The sequence below is a fragment of the Aythya ferina genome (assembly GCF_964211825.1).
Source record: "Aythya ferina genome assembly, contig: HAP1_SCAFFOLD_329, whole genome shotgun sequence".
NCBI lineage: Eukaryota > Metazoa > Chordata > Aves > Anseriformes > Anatidae > Aythya > Aythya ferina.
Genome location: NW_028181230.1, coordinates 54,171 through 77,806, shown reverse-complemented (window position 1 = coordinate 77,806; position 23,636 = coordinate 54,171). Strand labels below are relative to the sequence as shown.

General features: G+C 37.8%; 1 protein-coding gene across 3 annotated transcripts; it reads left to right on the top strand.

Annotated features, from left to right (window-relative positions):
- The first annotated feature begins 385 nt into the window (after positions 1-385).
- LOC311429109 (AN1-type zinc finger protein 4-like) lies at positions 386-14,557 on the top strand. Of its 3 annotated transcripts, none has more exons than XM_084540241.1 (8): positions 386-541; positions 637-704; positions 2,790-2,976; positions 5,753-5,900; positions 6,759-7,940; positions 8,542-8,596; positions 11,571-11,685; positions 13,652-14,557. In XM_084540241.1, exons 1-8 carry the CDS (start codon positions 504-506, stop codon positions 13,785-13,787), a joined length of 1,929 nt encoding a protein of 642 aa, XP_084396367.1. In that variant the 5' UTR covers positions 386-503; the 3' UTR covers positions 13,788-14,557. The 3 variants fall into 3 exon arrangements, with proteins under 3 accessions (XP_084396367.1, XP_084396366.1, XP_084396368.1); XM_084540240.1 differs by having other exon boundaries at positions 11,568-11,685; XM_084540242.1 differs by lacking the exons at positions 386-541; positions 637-704; positions 2,790-2,976 and adding an exon at positions 5,288-5,480 and having other exon boundaries at positions 11,568-11,685.
- Positions 14,558-23,636: the final 9,079 nt, after the last annotated feature.

The window sequence follows — 23,636 nt, the reverse complement described above, 5'->3', positions numbered from 1 at the left end:
CCGTGAGTAACACAGAATGTCAGCCAGATAAATTATTCAGCAGCTCTGTAGTTAGAAATTTTATCCCATTTTTCCTGTCAGAAACCAAGAAACTGAGGTGCAGATTAACGTTTGTATGGGAAGAACACAAACCAACCCTCCCTTGACCAATGTCTGGAAAAGAGCAGGTATTCAATAAGTCTGAAGCAACTGAATGCTTCTACAGACCTCCTGAGCCAAATGATTGAGCTCCACGTGCAAGCACAAGCTTACTGAAAACCTTAACTTTGTTCTTAATAATTATTCAGTAGGTTGGATGTCATGACTGAGGGCTGCTGTCCAAGTGCATGTCCTTGTCCTGCTTCATTCCTTCTCTTGTGATCCCCTTTCTCGATTCTTTTCTATATACCCCTGTTTCTTCCAAAAGCAAAACTCCCCCAAAACCCTCCCATCAAACTCTAATTTTAATCTCTTTTCCCCCTTTAGGTATTCCTGTCTCTCAGCAGCACTTAATTTGGAATAATATGGAACTGAAGGATGACTATTGTTTGAATGATTATAAGTAAGTATAGAATAAAATTGCAATGAATGTTTCTATATGATTGTTAGTATAGGCAATGGAAAATGTTATAAAAATGTATTTATTGTTATTTACAGCATTTCAGAAGGCTGCACTCTGAAGTTAGTTCTGGCTATGCGAGGTGGACCTATTAACACTAGAAGAGGTATGTGTTAACTTGGTTAAAAATTATGGTTTTCTTGTAACATAACTGTAAATGGCGTCGTGCAGCTAAGTATTTCAAACAAGCAGGTTCAGTTCCAAATTAATTGGAAAATACTTGACAAAAACAGAGGGATGTTTTTACCATCTTTTCTTCTTCAGCATAACAAGCGCACCATCTCTTTTGTTTTGTTTGCCCTTAGTTTAAGAAATATCTTTGGATGTACAGCATCAGCAATCCTTCATCTGAAAAAAATGCTCCTTTAATGTCATCATATGATTACATTTTAAAATTTAGTTAGTAAGAATCAGACATTGATTTAGTCTTGGTTAAGTGAATCATCCATTGAGAAGTGAAAGCTGAAAGTGAAGAAATCTCCTTGATGTTTTTTTTACTTGGAAAGCACTCAGCGTAACTTTCAGGTTGGGAAATCCACTTGTAAACTGAGCTGAGCTCTCAAAGACAATCAAAATGTTGTGCCTAACATTTGAGTGCTTTAATGGAATTAAGCCTCAGTTGCTCTCAGTGTAGTTTACCATAGGTAGATTTTGTAAAACAAGGCATATTTAAATTGTACGCTTAACTGAATTAAAATTTTAAGTTTTATTATTGCAGGAGAACTATGTTAATCTTTGCTTCAAGAGAAGTCAGTACCATGAGAGGACTGATTGTCATCTAGTAGCAGTTGACAGTAGGATAATTCCAGCTGTGAAAAGTTTTCTGAAAATGTTTATTTGTTCTTCTTGAAAAACATCCCGTTAGGAGTCCTGAGTGCTAATAAAAGAATACAGGGATACACTTGTTTCCATGTAAAATTAAAATGATTGAACTAAATTTTGTTTTATTTTATTCTGCAGTGAGAGAATTACCCAAAATGAGGCTCTTTACAGGGGAAAAAAAAAAGTGATTCCAGTAACTTTATTTTAGACACATTCTTCTGACCATGAAATAAACTTACCTCTAAAATGTTTTAAAATTATTTGTGGGAGGGGCTGGCCTGCCTCCTATGTTACTGCTTCTACTTAACTTGATATCTTTGGGTTATGCAACTATAATTGTACCTTATTCTTAATGAACTAGAAGTCTTCTAAGCTGTTTTGTGTCATACTTCCCATCTCCTATTTATCTACAGCAGAGCTTGAGAGAGATGCTTAAAGATGTATTCTATAATCACCAATATAGAAAGAATTTCTCCTTTCAGCTCTTGGAAATCAGGGAGAGGCATAATGTGATGATCTTACTGGGCCAGCTATTCAGTAACTAGCTGATTTCTTAGGCTATTCCTTCCTTTCTTTCACACATCTCAGTGTTGGTGGGACAGCTTTTTGTGAAGTGGCATCCTATACATTAATGGAACAAGAAAAGATAGTGGTAATGTGATGGTAAGGAGGAACAGCTAATTTAACATTCAAGATGAACCAGACTACTTTAATTCCAAAGTTCAGATTTGTATTCATCAATTCAGCCAGCCTCCTGCATATGGGATGTAAAAATACCTCCCAAGCACTCTCCAGAATATGTATGGTCATAATAAGGTCTTCTGTTGCTTCTCTGTATGGTTTGGTAGGTGCTACTACATTTTTCCTCATTTGTCTGTCAGAAGAGGTGAGAGTAGGACAGTTAGCGTACCTATGGAACAGAATAAATTATAGTTAGGTGATTGAACAGAAAGAAGTTTTCAGAGGATGGATTATTAAAACAATTGGACTAGTAGTTATATTCTAAACTAGTTTATTTACAAAGACTTCTTTGTTGTTTCTTAGTCTCCGTTTGCTAATAAACAGTTTACTGCAATGTAGAGCTGCAAAACTGGCAGAGAGGGACCTGAGCCAGATGTTTCGTGTGTACATATTTAAGCATCTAACTTGAATCTAGAGAATGCCACTTACAGATCAGCAAGAATGTTTGAAACTGACTATTTCAAGTTGAATCTTATTGCTGTTGTTTTCCAGGGGAAAGGCCTGTTAAAATGCTTTTGTGTCATAACTACAGTTGACTTTAGGCATGGTCTGAAAATGTGAGGGGTTTGCCAGAAATATGGGACTTCAAAGGTGCAATAATTTGTCCTTATTCTGTTTTTCTCTGTAGTTCCTGTAGAAGACCCTATAAGGGAAATGGCTGAATACATGGATCCTGGTAGAGATGAGATCTGGGAGAAAGGGCCATCTAACAAACAAGTCACCTTCTTAGTATATCGAGAAGGAGATCAGCTGAATTTCTTCCGCGTGGTAGACCGGGGAGATGGCACTTTAACACCATTATCTGAATCTTTGAGGTAAAGTTGGTTTTAATCTTACTGTTATTCATCAAGATGGGGATGCTGTGTTGACTTTGTCAAAAGAATATCTGGAATTTTGGAAGAGTGGTGGCCTAAGGGCTACCAAATTGCTGTAACTGAGTGGCCTAACTATACAGTAGGACTTTATGGTCAGTGGTCATGCTAACTGTTGTCTATTTGTGTGTGTCAGTAAAGTGAGGTAATGCTGACCTTGTGCTTGAGGCAATTCCAGCCCCTTCTCAAAGAGAACTTTACATAAGAGAGTCAACTTGGCAATAGGGATATTAAAAACTTTTGAAAATCAAAAAAAAAGCTATTAAAAAAAAAAAAAACTTTTATATCTTAAGATACTTATTTAGTATTGTATAGATTTCTCTGTTCACGGGGGTAAATCTTTTCCATATGGATATGGCTTGACCAAATATTTAGTCAGGAAGATAACTGATTAGCAGTGCAAAGTCCTGGCAGGGTTGGCCTGAAGTTTCAGAAAAACTGTTTTTATTTTTTACTTGTTTTTATGTATACTTAAATGATTACTAATAGAGCTGGCCCTTGGACATAACTAGACCTCAGATAAGTTGCAGTTGAGACCCCAAACTCGTCTTGGAATTGAAGTACTGATACAATCAAATGAGTGAGACTGTCACGTATGCTACCGTGTTACAGTAAACAGACTGCTAGTCTGTTTCTTACTGAAGCTACCAAAATTGATAAAATCTATTGGAGAAATATTAGGCTGTCTTTATAGCGCAGCTTTTGGTCAGGTTTTTTAATCTCCTGAAGAACATAATATTCGTACAGGTGCAAGAAAAGGAGTTGTACTGTTGTAGGGACTATCTGCATTTTCTCCATGACCAAGGCTTGCAATGTTTTAAGTACCTCTTCTTGCTCCCGTTTGAAAGCAAAGAAAGCAAGGTCAGTTTGTCTCACATTAGCAGAATTCAGTGACTACAATTTATAAATGGTTTTGTTTTATAGTTCTCCAGATCATTTTACTTTGCCTGCAGTTGAGTTAACAGTTAAAACTTGACAAGGTGTAAATACATACAATGATTACTGTCTCTGGGTTAAAATAAAATACCTGAAATTGTGGTAGAGCACTGATGGCAAGAAAAAAGTTTTTTAACAAGATATGGATCATCTTTGAAACACACATTTTATGAGCAAGATCTCAGGAATGTTGATACCTGTGGACAAAGTCAGTTAAAAAATGGACTATAAGTATCATCAAGAGCAAAGATCCCCGTCCCAACTCTCATAACTTTACGATCATGTTAAAGCAAAAACTCCTTTATTAGCCCTTCTTTGGTGTTTTTTCTCTTATTTAGTCAGAAAATGCAAGAAAAAGAGTAACAGTTCTTTTTGCATAAAGAGGAAGAAAGGAGACATGACTGTTGCATCCCTCTTCTTTCTATCCTTTTCTTGAATGAAGGGGAGTTCAAAGAATGTGTTTGAGTTGATAACTGAAGTCTTTGCAGATTTAAAATTCTGAAATAATTCTGTAGTGTTGGTTCTTTACCAGGAGAGGTATGTAATGTTTGTACTGACCATTTCCATACAGAGCTGTTCAGTTTCTGGTAAGAAATGACTGGACTGTTCTGCTGCCATCTTGTTTTTAAAAATCTGTCTCCCAGCTGTGTTGCCTTCAGAATTTTGCTACATTTTAGGAAATGGATTGGGAGAGTCAGTACATAAACACTGGCTCTTGACTAAAGCCAGCAGAGTATTTCCAAGAATAAGGTAAGATGCCAGCTTTAATTAGTGAAAAATATTTTTTTGGTACTGACTTTCCCACAACCTTTAATTCTTCCTTGGTCTTATTTGGAGAGAAGAAACTTTTGTCATATCTACTAAGACATTTGTATGAACACAAGGGAATCGCCTGATTGTCACCATTTCTAGATGTTGACAGCCTAATGGAAGAATTAAAACATTCTAAAATGTTCTATATACAGTGTTGAAAATGCATCAATTTGTAGTGAATAGACACTCCTAATGGTTCTTTTATTTCTCTGTCAAATGTTGGATGTGTGTTGGTGATTAATGCTTCATAGGAAAAACAATCCAGATAATGACTTTAAAACATTGTCTTTTTCCATTCTGTATTCTAACAGAATGCAAAACTTCAGTGTGATGCTATAAATTTCCAGTGACTACTTGAGTTAAAATATTTTGTCTTAGGTCTAGCAATTCTAATCTGTATAATTTTTTTTCCAAATGTGAGACTTTTTGGAAACCTAAACTGATCCTTTTTTATTTTTTGTTTTTATTTTGAAAAGGAGAAATAGAATATCACATCCACATGGGTGACCCCTCCATTTCCATTTATGGTGAGAACACCCCTCAGGATGGATAGAAATTTGGACTTTCCTTCCATGCCAGTGTCTGGTTAATTGGAAAACTGATCAGCTTGTTGTCTGAATCACACTGTTAACAGCTTTGGCCATACCTTCAGGAGACACTTGTGGAACTGGATATTCCCTCTGTGGGGAAAATATATAGTGAGTGTGAACCAACTGTATATGGTATAACAACTTCCCAGAAGCGGGGCTATGTTCTGGTTTCAGCATCAGCACTTTGTGTGAGCACTCTAATAAGGAATGCTTATTTTCTAAAATAAATGGATTCGAAATGTCTCTGCATACAGTTTTACGTAATGCTTTGTCAACAGATCACCTACGGATTTGACTTTCTAGTTGTCAGAATACTCTACATTGAAAACATAATTAAATTGCTTAGAGGGTGAAAACAAATTTTCTTTTATTATTTTCAGTGGTGGTTCAGTGTATAACTTATATGCCGATGATGAAGATGAGACGGAGGCATCACCTTCTGGCCAACAGATTATTGAGAATTCAATTACTATGAATAAAATGAAACTGCTCAAGGCAAAGATGGAAAACATGAATCTAAGTAAAAAGGTAAAGCTGTGATTTCAATTCTTTTATAATCAAGTAGTTCACACTTTCCCAATACTGGCTTTTCTAGAAAACAGGTCAGATACTTTACTGTCTTGGGAAGTAGAGTGATAAAGGGTATATGATTTAATATCCATTTAAGAAAGATGAATGCTATTTTATTTATGTTCTTCTGTTGTGAGGCATAGGCTTTACCTGGATTGACCTGTCAGTATTCGAAGAATTCACTATGGGTCCTGGATTTGTGTGTTTTGTTTTTTTTTTCCTTCTTCTTCTTCTGATGCTTTAAGTAGTGTTATTTTGCATCAATCCTCTGGTACAAAACAGTGTTTCTCTTAAATGGAAGTTCTGGACTTGCTCTTAAGTGGAACTTAATTTTTAAATGGGATTAGAAATACTGTAACTAAAAGACCTATAAAGTTAAATACAAGGATGAGATTGTCTACCAGATAAAACATACAGGTGGTGTTCAGGAGATCTGGATTAGTAAAATTATTTAATGTCTGTCTCGGTTCCCTAGATGCTAGATGAAAATGTTATGCTTTTTCTTTCATGGTTGTTCTTGGCTGAGACCCTAAGCTCTTCTGGATAACTTTGGCATTCTGCTTTCCCTTTTCTAATCCCTATGATGTACAGCCTTTTCAGGTTGTAATGTTTGATTCTAATATTCTGATGGTGGTGTGAAATTTTGGTGGTTAGCAATACATGGTGGAGTAGAGTGAATGGTTTGGTGGTCATTTCTGGCCATATACTGTCAGAATTCCTGAGAATATGATTTCAGCAAGGCCTCTGAATGTTTCCATAATTCAAATACTAACTGTTGTTGCGTTGTTTTTTTTTTTTCTTATTGTTTCTTAATAGCCTAAAAAAACTGTCAAAGTGAAACCTCGTCCTCCAACAGCTCCTCGACCATCTAGTGGCTCAGCAGCTGCTGCTCGTCACCGGTTTTTAAGAGTGCTCCCCCATATTGGACAGTCCTGCCTACCTCCTCCTGGGAATTCATATCCTTTGGAGTCTTCCCAAAATGCACTTTCAGCTTTGGCTTCTTTGGCCACTGCTGGTAGAACAATGCCATCCACAACTAATGACTTTCTTAAGGAAGATGACACTTGGCAGAGTGCCTCTTGGTCTCATTCGGTTAGTAGCATCAGGTTACCACCGAAAATATCTCGTGTTGAACTAGAAAATGCAAAAGTACCTACAAATAGTATTCTGACTCCTGTTTCATCTCTGTCTGCAAACTTGGAAAAAGTGTCTGAAAATGTGACCTCAGCAAATGAAGAGGATTCTGTTTTGTATCCGAATCTAACAAATGTAGAACTGTATGGAACAGAAGAAAAACTTTTATCTGAAGCAGATGCTTTCGCTTTGTTAACAGAAGCAAGCACCACAGAGCAGTGTAGTGAGATATATGATACAGGAAAGGTGAACCCAGAACTTGAACTGTCTGATGGAGATGAAGAATCTAAGGTTTTAGAACAGCATAGAAAACCTATTAGTAAAGTGCTGAGCACTGCAGCAATGGGGACTGGACTTCTCAGTACTCGTGAACTAAGTCCTCGGAAAAATACACTTTTGTCACCTCTTCGTTATTCAGCACAAGTGGCACATCACAGTTCCCTGAAACCACAAACACAACCCAAATGCTTTGAGGCTGATAACTTGAGATCTACAGCCTCCCCAAATGTGCTTCGATCTTTGGAAGTCCGTAGTATAGCAGACTCCTCTTTTTCTAGGACTACTAGATTTCATAGCGTGAAAGTAGATTCACTTGGCAAGAGACCTGATGTAACTGCTAAAGCAGAAGCTAGGGACATCACAGATGTGACTAACAAGGCATCCAAAGAACCTGTGAGTTCTGTAAATAACTTAGGATTTCTAGCTTCGCTGGCCCGAAGCACAAACAGGGAAAGTTTACAGAGTTCCTGTGGGACAGGCAGGTTTCGGACTTCTGGTATTGCACTACCTACAAATCTTCAGCATTTTCAGGAAGAAAGCTTTAGGAAAACTACTCCACCAAACGAAGCTGCTGATTATATTCTAGTGAGTACTAATACCCCCAAAGGAGTTGGGGTTTTCCTGTCTCTTCTGGTGTTGGCATTATGAAAGCTGTATTTTGTGTATGTCTGTGTGTCTTTTCAGGGAATGCAGATGGGGTGGGGTGCATATGTAAATCTCTACTAGTCTGAAACTGTTTTCTAAATTCCTGTTGGTATATTAGCTGCATGCTTATCTAAATGGATCCTAGAAGTAATTTTTCTTAAGAATTAAAGTGGTTGTTTAGTTCACAACTAAAATTATTAGTTATTGTAATGACAAAATTACGACTGTTTGAAGTGTCATCTTAATTCTGCTGCTTGCTAATTGTCACTTAATCCAAAGTTTTCCCTGTGACTGGCACCATATGTTCCCAGCTTCAGATTTCTAATGTACTTTGTTTTGTATGTTGTGAAGTACAGGAGACTATTAATTTGAGTAAGGCTTTTTATTGTAGAATTTTAATTTCTTCATATGGAAGTCTTGGACTGTTTTTGTAGGTATATTGATTGATACAGCATTGGTTTCAAACAATCTGATATCAGACTGCCTAATCTTTCATTTAATTTCCATCTGCTAGTAATTTCATTGTGGAATTTTTTTTTAGTCTGCTCATACGCTTGGAGTGAATGGAATTAACGCAGCTGTAGGGAAAAGAGTAGGTAAGTAATGTGACTTAATAATTTAAGACGACTCACTGATAATTCCTGATTTATTACATATTTAGAGGGCAAGAATCATATTTTTGTAAGGCATACATTTTTGAAAGTCCTTGCTGTGTTACACTTCTGTAGCATGGTATAACCTTAAACATTTTAAGCAATTATTTGATATACAGATGTCATCCTGATCTTGGGTAGATATGGCTGTGGCTTCCCTAGCATTTTTTTAATACTTAATGCTTGTCGTCTTTAGAACTAAAACATGACTTTCTGCTCTGAAGTTTCCAAAAGACCAGTTCTATGAATACTTCTGAGTACACTAGAACCAGAGAGACTACATTCATTGGTAGCATTTGCTCTAGGACTACAGCCTTGACAAAATAATTCCGCGAAGGAAAGCGGGGAGGACATGGATACTGAAGGCTGTTGGTATCATGCTGATTTTTTTTTATAATTTTGTTCTTTCTACCCTAGTCTTGTTAACTGTATTGTGTTTAATGCTTACCATCTACTGAAAAAGGATATTATTTGCCTAAATATGAACTTATGTGATTAGTTCTCTCAGGAGGAATAAAGTTGTATAAAGGAGCACTTGAAAACTCTTAATCCGTATGAGTTGGTCTCTAGGCTGAAGCAACCAGGCTGTATGTCTGGGGTAGAAGAATGGTCATGAGTCTAGACCGTATTATCTCTTTAGGAGCATAAACCAATTCAAGGGATCTATCTCCTGACTTCTCTGTGGAAAAATACTTGGCCAAGAAAATAATTGTCCTGGGTGTGTACAAATGCCTATGTAGGTAAAACTGTACTTGCTGAATCCTGTGGTGTTTTTTAACCTCTCCCCAAGCATATGTTAAATTGGTAAATGCAGTGGTTTGCTTCCACATCTTCTGCAGTCAACATTAATAAACACATCTGTCCATAAATTCTCTGTGGCCTAAGAGGTGATGCCCTAACGGGCATATCTGCAGTATGGGGAAGCCAACCTTTTTGTCACCAGCTCCATTTTGGATAGAACTGTGATGAAGAGACTACTCTGGTCTATTTTGTCAGACAAAAGTGTATTTTCCGAAAGGTTTCAGGCACATGAAAGACTAAGTGGGTGTCATTATGTCCAGTGGAAAGGGACCTGGGGGGATCGGTCGACAGCTGGCTGAATACAAGCCAGCAGTATGCTCAGGTGGCCAGGAAGGCCAATAGCATCCTGGCTAGTGTCAGAATCAGTGTGGCCAGCAGGGAAGTGATTGTTCCCCCGTGCCCAGCTCTGGTGAGGCCACGCCGTGAGTACTGTGTTCAGTTTTGGGCCCCTTGCTACAAGGACATCGAGGTGCTGGAGCGTGTCTGGTGAAGGGCCTGGAACACCAGTCCTGTGAGGATTAGCAGAGGGAGCTGGGGTTGTTCAGCCAGGAGAAAAGGAGGCTCGGGGAAGACCTTATCGCTCTCTAGTTATCTTAAAGGAGGCTACAGCGAGGTGGGGATCAGACTCTTCTCCCAAGCAACAAGCAATGAGAAAATGGCCTCAAGATGCACCAGGGGAGGTTTAGATTAGATATTAGGAAAAATGTCTTCACTGAAATGGTTGTGACAGGAACAGGCTGCCCAGGGGAGTAGTTGAGTCAGTGTCCCTGAAGGTGTTTAAAAGACACGTAGTGGACTGGGCAGTGCTAGGTTTATGGTTGGACTAGGTGATCTCAGAGGTCTTTTCCAACGTAAATGATTCTGTGATTCAATATCATGCATGCTCTTGGGAGAAAGGTTATTGGTAGTAATCACTTACATGACTGGCCAAAGGACAGATTCAGGTTGTTACCTTAAGGCCTTGATTAGTTACTTCTTGTTATAACTGCTGTGGAGACTGTAAATTAGAGAACAGGTGTAGCGTTTTTCTTTTTAGGTATGGTTCACCATGAGGACTGTCTTTCAAGCTCTCTCTTTCTCACAAACTGGGCTAACGTGCTTCTGGAACAGTATGCTTTTAGATGATGAAGTAGATGGCACTGACAAACGTTGCCTGGAAATTTCTATAACGGATAGCAGTGGGATGATAGCACTGTTGGTAAACAGGACTGCAATGTGTAGTGACTACCTGGTGTCAATTGTTGCATGCAGCTGCTGCACCTCAGCTGAGAAATGACTGTTAGGATGAAGGTGCACTGCACAAGGACCACTTCTCAGCTCATGAGGTCATTTTTTTGGGCAGCATCCTGACAATATAGTGATTCAAGTACTGAAAAATGTTTGAGAGAATGTGTTGCTCGTTTTCATTATCCTAGCATATGGTAAGCATGCATGAGTAAGAGCTGCTTTCTGCAGATGGAAGAAAGATGCTTTTTCTTTCTGTGCTCACCAGTTCTGAAGCAACAGCCAAGAATTATAGGACAGAAAGAGTAAAATAAGCTTCTAAGTACAGAAGTCTAAGGAACATCCACAAAGTGTGTTATGAAACCACAAAGCTAAATGGAGATCTGTAGTCTAATAATGCACTTTTGTTGCAATTATGAAGTACCAGCAAGGTTTTAAAATGTTACTATTATTTATTTGATAAACTTGAATTATTAGTTACTGCATATGCTAGATGCTATGTACTTAAATGTCCAGTTGATTCTTTGGAAAGCTGTTGTGTGGGGGTATTTTCCCGATTGCATTATGTATTTTTATTTTTTGCATTTGAGAATAGTATTAGGAGTTGTTTGACTTCTTCTGTAACGTTTTGCTTATGTGAACTTTTAACATGTTACAAAAATATGCATTGGACTCCTGCATTACACTGCCTTTTCTGAAAGTTCATAGGCTTGAGGTGTGTTCACTGTTCTGGCTTTTGTGTTTTTGTTCAATGTTTAGGCTTGGGGGTCCCATCTGAAGTATCCTAAGAAATGCAGAATGAATCTGGATTTCAAAAGAACATTTAATTAGTTTGTGGTCAGGAATAAATAAAAATAAAATGTCTTTGCTGTCTCTCTACTTCTGAAAGCAGGTGAAGCAACCCATCTTCCACCTGTGAATGGCTCAGTTCAAGCAAAAAAGAAAATTGCAAAGCATTGCTTTCTTTGTGGCAAGAAAACTGGATTGGCAACCAGCTATGAGTGCAGGTAGGCTGAGTATATAACCAGCTGTTGTTTAAAATGGATAGCTGGGTAAACCAAAAGGTTTTCTGGGCTGCATGATACTCCTTGAACACAGGAAATCAAAAGAGAATTTACAAAAGAAGTTTATAGAATTGTTTGCAATTCTCAGTTCAGCAAAAACTGCAAGAAATAAAGCTCAGGAATGTTGTACTTGTTCTGCTGTTGAGGTGTACATTCTTCGAGGAAAATCAAGAAATGCAAGTTATCAGGAAATAATGAAAATAATGAACATGTCATGGTTCTTTGTTTGGTGATCATATAATACAGAAGACTGGTGACAGGAGAACTTCCTACAGACTTATGTTCTGCAAAGTTTATCAACAATAATTATTAACAACTTGAAGAAAAACTTTTTTTTTTTTTTAATTTAACAAAATCTACCTCCGATTTGGCCCTACTGTAACACATCTGCACAGTTTGCCTCTTACAAATTTCTATTTGACAACTTGAAAATTGATTGTGTTCAAATTCTTGTGAAACTTCAGTCATCTTTAAGCACCTCAAAAGCAGAATATAAGAGTGCTGCTCCCCCAAGTCATGGTTTGTAGACAATGTAATGAGATTTGGTGCTTGATGGTGATCACTGAGATTTAAAAAAAAAAAAAAAAAAAAAAAAGGCAAAAAGCACTCATTTGTTCTCAGTCCTCAAAGCTATATTTTTCCCAAGATATGCTTTTCTTGGTGTCGTTTCCCATGACCTAGCTAGTTCATGCCAAACAGGAGCAAAATAGAAGATTTCTGCCATTGGGGAATTGTGATGGTGAGTTTCAGGGTGAGGAAGTACCTTCTTACAGACTCTTCAGTTTTTATTTTTGAAACAGTTTTGGACAGTATAAAACTTTCTACTGAGCAAATAGATATAATCTCTTCTAGAAATAACTAAGCAGCTTGCTTAAGGTTAAAAATGAAGTACATCTCCAGCCATGTGACCTCTTACTAGAATGGAACAACAACCAAATGAAGAATACAGTCATATGAGAGAACTGGTGATTACAGGACCAAGAACCAAAGAAAAATAAATTTGTTACCACACACACAAGCCTCAGGAACAGCTGCAAAGTTTATTGTGAATGCAGACAGATAAATAGAGAAGTACAGTCTAATAGTGTGTTACGTTAAGGTGGATAAGTAATGCTCAGTCTGTTTAAAGAGCATTCTGATTTTGGATGATGTCATTGCTTTACTGTCAAGAAGTAACTTAATCAAGTACGTCAGGCAACAGGACACTAATATTGATTTCCAAGCTCAGATTAGGTACAGCATATATAGTATCATTTTTCCTGTTAAGAGTCTTCACTGGTGAGCTGTCAAAGCAAAATTATCATATTAAGTCATTCAATTTGCAACTGATTCTGGAATGATGCATGCTTAGCCGATCATATAGAAAGCTATGTTCCCTATAGTTAGTCCATCTGTCATCTTTACAGCTGACTAAATTGGTAATTACTAATCTGAGTTTATGCCAGGCAGAAATCATGCTGAACTAAACATTTATTTTGGTGGTCTCAGTGATGTGGTGTTTTTTAATTGAAATGCATTGCGGCTTTCACCTAATGCCGTTATGTTAGTTCCATGTTTTTGTCCTCCTAAGTCTACCTACTGATGTTGTGTGAGGTCCTTAAAAAGAAAAGGAGGAAAATAAATGAGAGCCCATCATTCTTAATTTATGTGTTTGTGATCCTTGCTAGCTGATTCCTGGTATACTGCTATGGCTTAATTTACAAGCTGAAGAGATTGTTGGGTCAAAACTGCAGCATTCCGTGACAACAATGTCATTTTGATTACCAGTTAATGTTATCAGTCAAGGATGATTGGAATCTAAGCAGTTATGACAAAGAAACAAGACATGATTAAGCCAAAGGGTTCCCAGCATGTCAGAGAGTTAAAAGCTTCTAAAAGCTTGTAACTTCTAATATTCTTGATTCTTCAGATGTGGAAACAACTTCTGTGCAACTCACCGCTATGCAGAGGCTCACACCTGCACCTACGACTATAAGAGTGCAGGGAGAAGGTATTTGCAAGAGACCAATCCCGTCGTTAGTGCACCAAAGCTTCCCAAAATCTAACGTGGTTGTGCTGCATGTGGCCGTTCTGCCATTGAAGAATTATTACATTGAGAGAAGCACTTGCTTAAACTGCATAATTTTGCCATGCTCGATATCTAAAGATTTGCCAAGTAACAAAAGCACATGAGGATGCATCCTATTGAAGAATAATGTGAACACTACTGCAGTTAAAACTTTTCTTCTTTGGTGAATGAAAAGTTAAAGATAGTTTTTAAAAACTTACACTATGAATTAACTGTTACTGCACGTCTTGTGTTGTGTTTTATATTTGGAAAAGCTATTTCACTAGACAAGTCTTTAAAAGATGCACTTTACTAACTTCATTTACTGTATAACCAGACTTGAGGGGGTGTTGTAATGAGGGTGTCATGTAATGTCTTCTGTACTCTTGCGTTTTTTGTCCATTGCGTGGTATCTAAGTTATTTCACTAGAAAGATCCTCCTCCCTCCCCTTTCTTCAAAGAGCCTGTTTTGAGATATCTGAGGTGGTAGTGTATTCTGCCCCCTATTCCATTCAGATTGGCATTCATACACTGTGTATCCATTCTGAAAATAACATATCATGTTAATCACGTTTTCTTAAAATAATACTGTTTATATGACAGATTTGTTTTTAAATAGAAAATCTTCCTCTTTGTTGACATTAAATATAAGGAACAACTTATTTTAACTTTTTTTGTAATCCTAGATTTTTTTAAGATTTCACAGCCTGGTTTGTTAAGATGTCGAATGCTGTTACTGGAAGAAATTCTAATAAATATTAAATTTTATTCTGGTTTATGATCTTATAGATGCACAAAATAACTTCCTATTTCAAAGCACATGCCTAAATTAAAAGTTGGGCTTTGCTGGGGTTGGGGAGAAGGGGATATTTTTACATCTGTATTTTTCAGAAGCACCAGCTCATCTCTGTTCCCACTGAAGATGGTGGAAAATTCCCACCTACTTCATTAGAAACAATGTGACCAACAGTGTGTGCTTTAAATAAGTAAACCTCCTGGTTTTATTTTATATAAACCTCCTGGATGTGGTAGCAAAGGAAAAACGGGTGTTCAACAAATGGCATATTTTAATTTTGAGAATTTATCACCACCTCCTGATACTGTACAAAAGGCAGTTCAGTACTTACTTGCATGAGGCACCTCTAATGAGCATTTAGCTGCTTTAGCAAGTGGTGTTTGGAGCCATACCTGCTGAAAGCCCAACCTAAAGCTTGTCCTCTTTCATTCACTTAACATGTCTGGAGTCTTTATAAGCTTACGCTGCCCAAGGTGTTATAGTATGAACATACATGTACCTCCACATTGTATCTAGACACTTAAATGTCACAGTCCCTTTCTTAAAAGTTTCCTCAGTGATTTGGTTGTTTGGGGTTTTAAAATGATCTATGCTACTTTGTAGTCAAACAGTAGCATCTGATGAGCACAGCTGTTAAAAGTTCGGCCAATAAAGAAAAGTAGATTGAAAGAGAAATAACTTGAAGAATTCTCATCCTTGGAGAAATTCCTTTACATGTGGTCCACCTGTAACTTCTTCCTTTGGAATTTTCAGAAAGTGAGATCCTTGGAACACAATTTTCAAATTTGTTCTTCTGAACAGTTACAAGGTAAAATGGTCGTTCTGTGTGTGATCTCTGGGCTTCTTTTTTCTTACTAGAAAAAGCTGCACTGAGTGCGGAGAAGTGCGTGTAGTTTTTCTTCTTTCCAACACAGGATAATACTTCATGCTGGAGGAAGAGAATAGGAAACTGGGCAAATATATTGTTTTCCTAGCAATTTGTTACTTGTGGCTCAGCATCTTTAAGACAGCAGTATTGTTCTCTTGTAGATAAAGTACAAGTTCTGGTAGGAAGTAGAATTAAAATAATGTAGGCTGTTATCACTTAAACTTAATCTGATATTGTTCAAGTATAATGGCAGGATATATTTTTTTTCTGCAGTGTATTAGAATGGCCACACTCAAATTTTTACGAAGAGTGTACAATTGAGATTTGTATCAGAAAGTGTGAATAAAATCTCGGTTGTGACTCTTTCTGCATATGCATAATGACATTCTGAAACACATAACCATACTTCTCAGAAAATATAGTATAGTAATAATGTGTAAATTCTGTGTTTGTAGCCTCTTATCATTTCTATTGTAGCCCATTTTAATTATACCTGATAAAGGCTTTTCTTGAGCCTGCTGGACAATACTATGTTATAGGCAGTCCTTATTTCCAACCAGTAATACAGCCCTAAGAGCACTAACATTTTTAATTAATGTTTCAGTTGCTAATCTACGATGTCAGGTTTTACCAAATCCTGTATTGAACTGTGCTATGGATTAATTACTGTTTACTGTGTAAACTTGCCTAAATGGTTTGGTTTTCTGAACGTTAGTCAGTGCTCCGAGGTGCTGTGCATCTGCTGTAGACAACCATTTGGTTTCTGTGTACTTGTTCATGTAACTAGATTGTATCATAAGACTTTTACACAGTGGGAGTTTAATCTCTCTACTTTCCTTTTGTATTGTTTTTTCTTTTAACGTGAGGACCTTTAAGGCATAACCAGGCTGGTCTCTTGTTGAATGACCTTCAGGATTCTTGTGTCGAATTATTAGGTTCTACAGAGGTGTCAGAAGTGCTTTTGGATCTTGAATGAAAGATTTCCTTTCTCAGAAATCTCCTGTGGTGATAAAACTCTGCCAGCTCGCAATTCCCATCTCTACTCAGCTGGCATTCCCTTGAGATGTAATTGCACTGATGCCTTGCACTAACAAACTTGTCATAGACAAGGCTGGAATTGTTAATGCTTTTTATTATCCAAATGAAGTCTTTCTAGCTTTTTTACACACGAGGAATTCGAATTCTTTTCAAGCACTTCCAACTTTTGTAGTGGGGCACTATCTCCTGGGTATAAACTGTGGGTTTGGAGTTGCTTCTACCTCCAGGAATTTGCTTTCACTTACAGCCTTTGTGTTGGTCAGGGTTTTCTTTTTTATGTCACTCAAATTCATCTTGAAATATTTCATTTCATTTCTTGTTTTCTCTGGCATTTATGTTAGTGCTGAGTCACAGTTACTCATGTGAGAACGTTCTTGTGACTAAGAGAGACATTTGCAGCTATGGAATAGTTGTGTGAGCTTCCGCTGCTTCTGAATGCTGTAGTTCTTAACCTGATTTTAGTTTGGGGTGAGCTTGCGATGTTTGCAGTGGATGGAGTGTTGGAGAGAAAACAATGAAAAAAAGCAATTTCCTTTGTGTGGTTGTTGTCCTGTTTAAGATTATTGCCTATTAAAGTCACAAGATGTGCTCAATAGAAAGACGAACTCTAGGATTTTCCTTGTGAAGCAAATGTGTTTAGAGCCATTGTGATTTTTTGGGTAGTAATGCTTGGTTTTTAATACAGAGAACTGTAATTTTTTCATGTTCTCAGATGAAGTTTCCCAAAACAGTCTCCTGTTCAGCTGTTTTCAATTCCTGTTTTATATTTTATGTTCCTAAGGTTACTTGAGAATACCAGTGAGTATTACAAGCATATCTGTACATGAGTGAAGGGAGGGATATTCCTTTTTGTGGTATTAGTTTCAATTCTGCTTTTCCCTACACACTGAGCAAATACAGAATGAACAATTTTGCATGCAAAACTTTACTGCTAGTCAGAAATGCTTTTCTACCCATTAATCCAAAAAATAACAATTGCTTGAAAAGATAACAAGGGTCGTGTTTCTACTAAGGAATGTCATGCAAAGCCCCTAGGTGTCAGTGGAGATGCCAGTTTGAGCAGGTTCAGAATAAACCATTCAAACATACCTTCAAAATTGGACAGAACCAGGTATTTCTAATAATGCTTAGGTGTTTGCTATTTTGACCTATTTTATGTTCATAGCCTATTTTTATTTCCTCATCAGTGAAGCTTAGATTCTTTTATTTGTCAGGTGACCTTCTTGGGCCAAGTATTTTAGCAAGCTGTTTTTTATCTTCCTCTCCTTGCTCTGCTTACAGGAGGGTGGATGCTTGCCTTATTTTTTCCTCTTGAGGGAAGTCCACCACTCCCTTTTTGTCAGAGTTTACAGCCGTGGGTTAAAGAAGCAGGTCCTCTACTGTAGTTGTTAGCTCTGGGGACCTCCTGAGATTCTGTAGGGTTATTCCTGATGAATCTTTCCATCGGATAAGAGTTCCACTAAGAAAGTTGTGCAGTTAAAGAACAAGCTACACTTAAAGCCTTTCCAGTCTTTAAAGATTGACATGCCAGATTTTATGTGTATTTCTCTCAAAAGAGAAATAGCCATGTAATCCCACATGTGGATCAAAAAAAGAAGAATGCACCATTTAAGAAAACTACGGAATCCAGTGTGCATCATCCTGAACCAATATGTGAAACTCTGTGGCTTAGGTAGGTTCTGTCTATTCCAGCCATTCCTTCTCCCAGCCATAATACTCTTGGTGACGTGGAAGTTTTGTGTTTTCAGCTCTTCTGTATTTCAAACATCATCTTAATCTTTTAAATTATAGCAAGTCCATAAATAAGCCAGTATGTTTGGGTTTCTTTATCACTCTTGTCAATGCAGCCTTGTATATTTTTTTCCTCTATTTTTAGGGCTATCTTGTGCATCTGTTATGGAAAATAGTTTGTCATTGCTTCAAGTTTCCCATTTAACAGTTCTTTAGCCAAGAAAACATATGCTTACATCAGCAGCAATTTAATAGCATGTCTGCAGAAGTTTTCAGAAAAGAGGAAACCAGCCATTTCCCAGCTTACTCTTAAGTCATCTTCAGTGCAGTCCGGGTTAGTCTATTGGAACTCCAGCTAATTTGGAGTAATTTGGTCTGGAAATGTTCAGCATAGGACATTTTGGTTTTGTTTGTTCTTCGGTATCTTATTAGAATGAATCTTGCTTAGTAATTTTATCTTTTTTAGAAATTATTATAAGCACGCCAAAAAAAATAAGTGTCTGAAAGTGTGGTCCACTGTTTTGCAGCATAACTTTCCTCTGGAATACGGCCTTTCTGGCAAAGAACTATGTGAGGTGTTAACTTTCTGTATGAAGCTGCAGGAAGAAGACACCAGGGGGCAGCGGAGGATTTAAGAATGGGAGAAATTTTTGGTTTTATCCAATGAGTTCTGCAAAAGAAAACCATAGATAAGACAGCAGTTTTTTATGACCCTTATTTAGCCCACTCTGAACAGACCTGAGGAGGGTACCTTGCCTAATTCTGAAGTGTTTCAAAAAGCTTTGAAAAGAACAGAAGAATGATGCAAAAATATGCTTGAACACTAATAGTTTTTCTTATGACGAAAACTATTATCTAATTTTAGTATACTGCAGAATAGAGAGGTTTCCTCTGTTCCTCCCTACTAACCACGCAAATGTGTATTTCAGCAGTGTCTGCTAGCTAAGTCATACAGGATGCTGTATACATAGTAAAAAATATTAACTGTGCCCATAATTTCATACTGCAAGGAGACAAATATTGTTGTCTTACGGATACAGAATGAGAATATGAAAGAATAAATTCAGTGGTATGTGAGGAGTGTATGCCAATAACAGGTCAAACAAGCTCTGACCGTCTCTTGCTGCTTGTCATTTCTGCCTTTGCAATTCAAGAAATTTTACAGGTCTTCAGCAACAAGAATTTATTCCTAATCCACACTTTCAGGTTGTTTTCAATCCTTTTTAAGCCAGTCTTCTGTAGGGTTGATGACTATGTATCTTTAGATAAGGATTATGCATTCTGATTGCAACTAGATGGTGAATTGTTACGGAAATAAGGCATTCTAGCTGGCATCAGAAATTTAAAACAAGACCTAATCACTAAAATAGTATGATTTACATGGTATATCGTTAAGAGGGTTAATGAGTTGGAAATAAAAACCAATAAAGTTTTTCAAAAAAAAAAAAAAATCAAGGGCTTCAAAACACCCTTTTCTTTCTCCCTTGTTTTATTAATTACAACTTTTTTTAAAAAAAAAAAAAAAAAAAAAGCTTTTTTCTCTCCATAAACTTTGTGCAGACAGGTTTTTTGTTTTTTGTTTTTTTACTTGAAAATAAGTTGTTTGAACACCACCAGATCTTAGATTTATTTGACATGAACCTATTTTATAGTTAATGTCAAGTTCTAGAACTGTTGCCTGTAATGGGCCACAATGGTTTGCTTAAACTCCTGTGCTGGCCAATGCAATGTTACAGTACAGGGATTTGTAATGAAATATCTTTGATTTTACGTGTGATTGAGAGTTCAGTGACAGGATTTCTTCCTAGCATTGCTGTTGCTGGTCTTGCTGATCATCCTAGGTAGTTTGCTTCAGTGGAAACATAGGATTTACCAAAATAAGCTGGATTGGCTTGAGATCAGTCCAGCACATGTCTCCAGGAATAGGAGCTAACAGACACCTTCAGAAAAAGGTGCAAGAATTCTTCAGTAACTAATGTGCAGGAACCTGTTTTCAACACTGGATCTTAATCTCCTACGCTAGAGGATGGTGAAGAATTTACTGTCTATATCTGCAGTATGAGATTAATTTGGAGGTCTATAAAAATCCAAAACAATCTTTGAATCTTAGTACTAATTGTGTGTACTGTGAAAATCATTTTCTTTCACTGCAGTTTTTACTTTCCTACCATTTTTTAATTGAAATTAATTTGGTCTAGTGCTGTGAGAAAGCATGAACAGTGTCTCCTAAACAATTCAATTTGTTCTATGTATTGCATTTCCTCTTACTCTTTTTTTTTTTTTTTTTTTTTTTTTTTTTGTGGTACCAATTCACTGTCTTTGCTTTTCCAGGGCCTTAATTGTGCTTGCTGTCTGCTGAATTTCCTCTAATTTTGCAGTACACTTTCAGAGATCCTTCTGTCTTCTTCAGTTCCCTGTTTCCCATTTTCCTGTCTTGTATATTAAGCTTCAAGTTGCTCAAGGTAGTGACTGTCAGCTACTAGGTAATGGTACAATGGAAACCTTTAAAAACGTGATTCAAATGGTAAAATATACCCAGGGTTCTTCAGAGGGAGGTCCTACAGAAATGCTTAGTATTAATCTGTCCTCTCTGGACAGGATATAAATAGCAATGCAGTATGGGGAGAAAATGTAAGGGGAACATCTAGCTGAGAAGCTCAGCACAATAGCTGTGCTTAAGAGGAAGATGATGTCTGGGTTTTGTTACACAGAAACGGGCTGTCTATTTTTATGTCTTCACTGCATGCATTTGTTAGATGCATACAAGCTGTTCGTTACAGTAGGAGAGCCAAATCTGCAAACTAGATTGCTAAGAGAGGCTTAGCAAGGACAAATGTCTTTCCTCTGCATGTTTGAGGTTGGGAGGGGTGAGTTTGCATACCTTTGTATGCTCCTTAGGAGTCTGAGTAACAAACCTGGAACTGCAGCAGACCAGTCGGATCCTTTTTCCAAGTTCCGATCAGCAGAGCTTGGAACTTTTTTTGCATGTTGCAAAGTAGGAGAATAGTGAGCTGTAGGCATAGCTGCAGCACCATCTGATCTCTGGAGATGCATCAGTTCCCACTGAGCTTCCTTTTTTTTTTTTTTCCTCCCCTGAGTGGTGTATATCCTACTTGAACAAGCATTAAATTTATTGGGGTGCAGAGAAGGGACCAAGGAGAGCAGACTTTTTCCTTTCTTTTTTTTTTTTTTTTTTCTGGATACCAGATAGCTTGTAGTGCTATAAGCCTTAATCAAGTGTGATGCCTTAATGTTGTGGTTTGGATTGCCCTAGAGCTGGCTCACCCATACCTAGACTTTATCTAGAGAAATTGCCTTAAAGGTCAATTTGTTGCATTTGCCAACCTTTTCCTTAGTTTTGAGGTTCAATAATGAGAAAATTCCTGTTAATACTTCTACAGAGGTTAGCGTTTATGAGGCCTGGGTTAGGCTTTATGACTGCAGAAGCTTATCTGCTCTGAGACAGATTCAAAGCTGTATCCAATCTTGTCAGTCTTCAAAGGCACCCTCACATGACTGTAAGGCCTGGCTGAAGCCTGCTGGGGTGTGTAGCCGTACGCCTGTTTGTCACGCGCCACGCCAGATTAAACCCACTGCGTGTAGGGCTGGCTGCAGTCATTGTCTGCTGAATGCACAATGTACCAGGGTCTTTCATCCCTGTACTGGGAGAAAGGTTACGATTTGGTTTGCAGGCAGGAATGCTTTTTCTTCTGTTTGCTTTCCAAGTGAAACTTTAAGGGTAGATGCCACTCAGTCTCAGAGATGGATGTCAGATGATCTCAGCTTAGTGATTTTTCCAAGGCTGGGTTTTACTGAAATGTATTACTGCACTGCTAATTTACAGCCAGCATCCAAGACAGAAGAAAGTCTGATAAATTTCAGGCACTTAGGAATGCACTGGTTAAGATATCTGCAAATCACCTACTTGGAGCTCTGGCGGTGTTTTTATTAAAGGTGATACAAGCTTTGAAATCTGGTGCCTCACTGGCTAAAGCTGCAAAGCAGTCTTTAAACAAGCTTTGGTGTGTTCTGTTGGGTGCAAGTCACAGACAAATGTTGCTCTCAGACGATCTAAGAAAGAAAAATGGTTTACTTCCCAGTGACTGCAGCTCTGGATATGTTGCCTGTATATATTTAATGAGTAACCTCACTTCTGGACTTCCTTTCTTCCCTCTTTTCTTACAAACAGAGGCAATGCTTTAACACTGTGTGGTTCTTGTTTAGTATGCAGTACCTTTCAGATGCCTGCCATGCAATTCTCATGCATCATCTAAATTCGCCTTTCATTTCTAAGCTGTTACCCTTTACTGGAGCAGAACAGTTTTCAGACAGTGAGCATCTTTCAGTCATTGTATGTCTGAGCACTGCTGGTTCTAACATTGGTGTTCTGGGCTGGTGAAGAAGGGGAGTGGTACTTGTTCCTTTCCTGTTCTCGAAGGAATTAGAAAAAAAAACAACTTTCTATACTCTTGAAAAAATGTCAGCAAATAGTATTCATCTTGAAATTGGCAAGAAAGGTGCATCTAGCTTTCTAGCTGGCAGAAAGCACTCCTGTTTATACTACAGAGCAGACTGAAATGTTGCTGTGTGAAACACACGAGTAACAGGTGTTAAGGAGTTCCAGAGGTTAGAGAGGTAAGTAAGGTGGTGTTTTGTTGTTTGTTTTTTTTCTCCTTTTTCTTTCAGAACCTGAAATCATCTTTGCATGGATAAAAAGATGGTCAGAAAGGACATAAACATTATTTTTATTTCCTTCCATCCTTCCACTTAGATTTGTCATTCTTTTCACCTTCACGCTTTTTCTTTCTTGTACCAGAATCTGTTTTATTTAGCACAGGCAGATAATGCAGAGACAGCAGTGCAGGAAGTCAGTCCTGGGTTCATCTGCACCAAGGGCCTTCAGAGAACTGAAGAAATTCCTCTTTTCTCTGTGAGTAGTGTGCATAGCAGAGAACAAACAAATGGGGTAACACAGCACAGGATATGCAGATAGAAGGAAGTAGAGGAACTGATCTGACTTGGAGAAAAGGTAGCAAAGAAGGTTTGGGAGGAGATCCTGTCTCATCTGCATGCTTGCATTTGTACATAATAAGCACATACACAAAGGGAGGCTTGCATGTTTCTAGCAGCCTGACCGGGCACTGTCTAGATTTAAGGCTTCCAGGGTACACATTCTTTTCTTTTAGTTGTTATTATCCAGTCTAATAAATCTGCTGCTATACTTTTTTCGTTAATACCCACAGACGGGAGAGGTGATGCACATGCATGTGAAATGAATGAGCATGTATGTACTGGAGTGCATGAAGGTACTTACACCTGCCTATTCTTTTCCAAGGGTCTTTTGGGGATGAGGTGGCCAGAAGGATTTATGGGAATTAGTCCCCCATCTGCCCCTCGCATTTGTGTGATCCCCT